The sequence below is a fragment of the Sceloporus occidentalis genome, unplaced genomic scaffold (assembly GCF_023333645.1).
Source record: "Sceloporus occidentalis isolate IW3139 unplaced genomic scaffold, rSceOcc1.0.p SCAF_11, whole genome shotgun sequence".
NCBI classification, from domain to species: Eukaryota; Metazoa; Chordata; class Lepidosauria; order Squamata; family Phrynosomatidae; genus Sceloporus; species Sceloporus occidentalis.
In genome coordinates, this window is record NW_028316991.1 from 866658 (window position 1) to 872390 (window position 5733).

The 5733-nt window shown below is 35.5% G+C and overlaps 1 protein-coding gene across 1 annotated transcript; it reads left to right on the forward strand.

Annotated features, from left to right (window-relative positions):
* The first annotated feature begins 2588 nt into the window (after positions 1–2588).
* On the forward strand, positions 2589–4254 carry LOC149305405 (transcription factor Sox-17-alpha-like). Its single transcript, XM_089477493.1, has 2 exons — positions 2589–2850; positions 3389–4254. The coding sequence occupies exons 1-2, from the start codon at positions 2589–2591 to the stop codon at positions 4252–4254; spliced, it is 1128 nt and encodes a 375-aa protein (XP_089333619.1).
* Positions 4255–5733: the final 1479 nt, after the last annotated feature.

The window sequence follows — 5733 nt, forward strand, 5'->3', positions numbered from 1 at the left end:
TATATATATATATAGATAGATAGATAGATAGATAGATAGGTAGGTAGGTAGATAGATAGATAGATAGATAGATAGATAGATAGATAGATAGATAGATATATGAATATGAATTTGTCCACAGTCATATATTAAGATACAATTTATGTATGTATGTATGTATGTATGGATGAAGTATTGCAATCTATGGGAGGACTTTATTACTTGATAACATGTATTACTTCAATATTATTACAATAGCCAGTCAAGTTTTTTCAAACTACACAAACAGTAAAGTGTTTAATACTAATACTACTACTACTACTAATAATAATAATAATAAGGTATAAGCATTAGTATTGCTACTAGTATTATTATTGTTGTTTATGTTTGTTATTACTATTTTTGGTATTGTTACATGCATATTAAAAATCTTATTTTAGGAGACATTGCCAAAATGAAGTTTCATCAATACAATGCTTTTTTAATTAAGTTAGTTAGAGGAAAATGTAGTATATTACTGTATGGGCTACAATGTGCTAGAAGAGTAGATGTATAAGGGAGGAATTGTGTAATTGAATTGAGGGATCAGAGTGTTTAAAGGAGCAGTATCCGCTTTCAGCACCCAGGATAGTGTCTGTTCTGAGCTCAACCCAGTTTCGGTTGACACTTGTCCACTTCACCCGTGCGTGTTGATTCGACGCCTGGTCTACCTTAGTCTCAAACCCAAATCACATATTATTGAGTTTTCCTTTTTTTGTAATTTGAAAAGTGTGAGAAGCAAAATACATATATTTAAGTTAATTTAGACCTTTCCAGGTGATTTACACTTTTCATAATGATGTTTATCGCCAGAGATTTTTTTTTCTGGAGTAAGTGACCAGAGATAAGCCCTTCCTTTATTATTTTTTGGAAAAATCACACTTATGACTGTCATCAATGACTCCCGTGTGGAGTGTGATGCATTCAGGTGTCAAAACGTGTCTGGGTATGAAAGGGTAAAGAGATCTTTGTGTCTAGGCGTGGTTTCGACCGTGGAGCAGTCTGGAGAAAGTTTCGATGTAGTCTCGTTCCCCACCAGCACCACCATCTGATGTCCAATTATAATATCAAATGTATTAAATGACTGTCACTACCCCCACTCCAATTTCAACCCCTTAACAGTTTTGCCCTAAATGTACTTCATCTGTCTGGCTTAATTAGTTATAATACTGTCTCAATTGTATCTATAGTTAGTCTTTCCTTGTTAGTTTAAGAATGACCCTGTAACCTAATACACTTATTTGAACTTGTCTTCACGACAGCGCTAAACTAGCACGATACATCTTTACAGAGAGTCTGTCCCTTTAAATTTTCCAATTTATTTCAATTTACACACACAATAAAATAAATGCATTCTTATTCTACTGTATTTTCATGATTAGCTGAGGAAAAACAGTAAGACTATGAGGGAAGGGAGAATTTGTACCAAGGTCTCGATTATTGGTTATTTAGGTATACAATATCTGTCATTTGTGGTCATCAAGACTGGAGTCACCTGGCCATCCTATTATGATAAAAAAATAAATAAATTGGTGTTATCATAGGATTTCGGAAATTATGTGTTGGTAAAAAGCAATTTCCCTGTTGGAAAATATCAGGAAAAACCCCATAAACGTTAATTTTATAATATAATCTGTATATTATAATGTAATTTATATTTGATACAATGTATGGTCTAACTATATCAAGCTAGTGCCATAATTGGCAAATAATATTGGCTAAACTGGTTTCTTTGGTGTATTCATTTAAGAAGATTTTGTGACATAAGCTTTCTGTGGTTTTCAAAGCATTTCTGATTTTTCATCTGATTCCTATGCTACAACTAAAGGGTAACAAAAAACTTCTAAAATGTTCCATACTTGGTTTGTAATTGAAAGTACATCAAAAAGTTACTATTTACAAATGATTTAGATTTAAATTCATGTATAAACAATATCTCTATTTATTTAAAACTAAACCTTTTCAAAGCTGTCGAAACGTGAGGCTGATGAATATGCTATACAGTCAACCCAAAGCACAAATTGAAGAGATCAAATGCTTACAATGTAACCAATGTAATCAGTGGCAGATATAAAATAAATATATGAAATATCAATAGGAGATATTTCCCTCTATTAGATCTCAAAATACATCCTGTATATAAATTAAATTATATTGACTTTAACTTATAGTAATATTAATTCAATTTCTTTGAAAAAAGGTGACAAATCCGCAAAAAATTAAAAATAAAACAGAAACTCCTTTAATCTAGTGAAATGTATCTTTTTTGTTATTTTTAGCCTGTTGATTTATTTACCTAAATCCTCATTTACAATTTTCTGGAATCCTAGTCTGAGGATAATTACTCTAGAGGTGTTTGCTGGCCCCGCCCTTCACACCTTTCTAGGTCACACCGCTCGCTGGTTGGCTGAAGCGCTTGTTATAGCCCTCTGAGCATGGCCTGGAGGCAGACACACGTTGTAACGCGTTCTAGAGAGAACTGGAAGAACTAAAGCTTATCCCCAAGGGCAGGATCTGAGAGACCCACAATTGACCGCCTGCAAACCATCTCACAAATTGATTATTTAGACATGACCAGTCCTGATGGTGGCTACTCCAGCGACGACCAGAAAATGATGTCTGAACTAGGGCAATACCAATGGGAACAGCCACAAAACTCCTTGGCAGAGGGCAACATGAAGAGTGAATCCGGATCTGCCAACCCCAGCAGCAAAGCTGTGGCTCGGATCCGCCGCCCTATGAACGCCTTCATGGTCTGGGCTAAAGACGAGCGCAAGAGACTGGCCCAACAGAACCCGGACCTACACAACGCGGAGCTCAGCAAGATGCTTGGTAAGGAGGTGATCGGGGTCTGGGGTAGGATGGAGGATCAATGTGTTAGGGCAACACGTAGAAGGCGTTATATGTTTTCTGTCATCTACTGTAATACAGCCAATTTTGTTGCAATAACAATTGCATATGTTATCATATATCTAGTACGGTATCTGTCGAGAGGTCATCAATCTGATGCAAACTGTATTTTTCAGTATTTAAATATTGTATGTTTTTTTGGTAACAATTTACTTTTCTTAATCTGTTTTTTTTAGTTGGTAACAATGTATATCTGTGTATATCATAGCATGGTATGTAGGCAACAAAAATGCATCACCATCATATGGATCGGTAGCTGTAAGATTTAATGTACAGACTGATTTTTTAGCTACCGCTGTATTTAATTTCATAGAGATTGTTGAGGGTTCCAAATTTAATTTTTGGCCATTAATTTGCTTTGAGGCTCATTGTTTCATTAGTTAGGTAAATATTGAAGAATTGCTTAATGTTACATGACACCAATGGCTAATAGCTAATATGATTATTGTCTACCCTGCAGGTAAGACCTGGAAGTCCCTGACTCTGTCAGAGAAGCGTCCATTTGTGGAGGAAGCAGAGAGGCTGAGGGTTCAACACATGCAGGATCACCCTGACTACAAATACAGGCCAAGGAGAAAGAAGCAGGTTAAGAGAATGAAGGGTGCTGACAGTGACATGATCCACACACCTGAGCAACAAGAACCTTCTCTTTTGGGCAATAGTAAAAGAATCTGCCTGGACAACTACAACCAAAGGTATCCTGAGCACACACACAGCCAGCTTAACCAACCCTGCCAGCTAACACCAACCAACCACTATGGAAACCATCAGGCAATGGGACAATATACCAAAAACTACACTATGCCAAAATCTCACATGTCTCTGAATGGCAATGCCCACTTTACATCTCCTGCTCACGAAGACTTCCAAATTAACCCTTACAACTACAGTGCCCCCTCCTCATGTCAGAGGAGACCTGTTAACTCCATAAATAGCAATCAGATGCCACCAACCGGACACACTAGTCAGGAAAGCCCTGGTCAGAGCTTCATGGGATACCAAAGGGATGAGATGATTTCTCAGCAGTCATACTATGGTCAAGCATTCATATCTAGCAGAGATATTCATCTGCCGTCACATGGACAGTGCTCTCCATTATCAGAACATGAAGACATGGGCAAAGTAGCTTCCCCTATTCATCAAGGTCAAATGGTGTGCGACGTCGACAAAAACGAGTTTGACCAGTACCTGATGTATGACCTTAAATCAGAAACCGAACTAAGTTATAATTTTGATCACTGTTCAGGAGCAGGTGCTGGCAACCTTCTGTCTTCGTTAGCTCCAGAAGGAAACACCATTCCTTATTACAGCTATTGTAGTTTATAATGCACTTCCGTATTGTTTTAAATAACAGAATACACTTTTGAACCTCAGATGATGTCCACTAGCTTGACACTCAATGATTTAATGTAATTTTCTAAATGTATACATTTTAATATTTAGATTTAATTTATATTACTGCGCTATTAAATTCAGCAATGTGAGATCTAACATAGTTTACATTGTATAGTGTATAGGTATTTTTTACAGTATTATTTACTTTGAATATATTTACGTTGGAATATTTTACGATAAAATAAATGAGCAGATATATGTAAATTATGTCCCTTTGTCATGAGTGTCTTAATGTTATATGGTTTGGTTGATATCATAACATGATTGCTACATTACATAGAACATTCCTTAATTTTACACTAAACATCTGCAAGTGAAATATAAAAAAAAAAAGATTCACATTCTTTATAAAAGATATAAATTTTTATAAGTGCACACAACTGTCAACAACAAGTGTAACGGTTATTTAGAAATTTCTCCTACTAGATGCATTAAAACATCTCCAAACATGAATATGGCTAGTTTTCTAAATTTGATCACTAGAAGATATCTGCTAAGTATAGTAAGTATAGTAAGACACTGTTAATAAGACTTTATTGGTTTGTATATCCATAATCGCACTTTTGACATTCAAGCGGTAAAGACTTGCAATTGAAGTCATTTTGTGCAAACCTAATTGGGATTCTCCATATTTAACATTTATGACCTAGTTGTTATACATATGTTAAAGACACTTATATAGAGATTATTTTTCTTTAATTTATATACCTGTTATATACCTGGGGAAGAATGATAGGTTAATGAGAGGTCAGCTGGACATCAGTAGTAAAAGCAAGCGATTTGTATCGACTCAGTTGGTCTTGCAGGGCTACAATGAGGGGGGTACAACTAGTACCTGTGTATGGGGCTCCAGCAGGCAGGGGGGCCAGAGATACCATTTGGATGTAATTGCCATCGTAACATTCTTACAGAGTGCCTGAAGATTAAATGTAGCTGTTAACGTGAATTTAAACTAAAAATATTAAAATTAATAAAATACTTAATTGGCAATAACATAAAAGCACAAATGACATACTAGTATAGAAGGAGAAGAGAGATCTGCACCTGTAGGTCTGACTCTATTAAGAGAATAATAGGGAATAAGACAAAAAATGTGAGTCTGTCTGGTCAAAGATAATTTGATTGTAATGGAGGTTACGAACAGAACTGGCTTAAATATCTGGAAGGTAGTGGGGATATTGTCTGATTTGTTTTTTTAATGTAGGTTGGAGAGTATTAAGGCACATGGAACAGATTGTATGCTTATGGTAAATTGTATAAAGTTGTTCTCTTAATTAACTTTAACTGAGAAAAAATGCTCGATTATAAGACGACCCTGATTATAAGACGACCCCCCAAAATCTGAATATTAACTTAGGAAAAAAGAAAAAGCCTGAATATAAGACGACCCTAAAGGAAAAAAGTTTTACC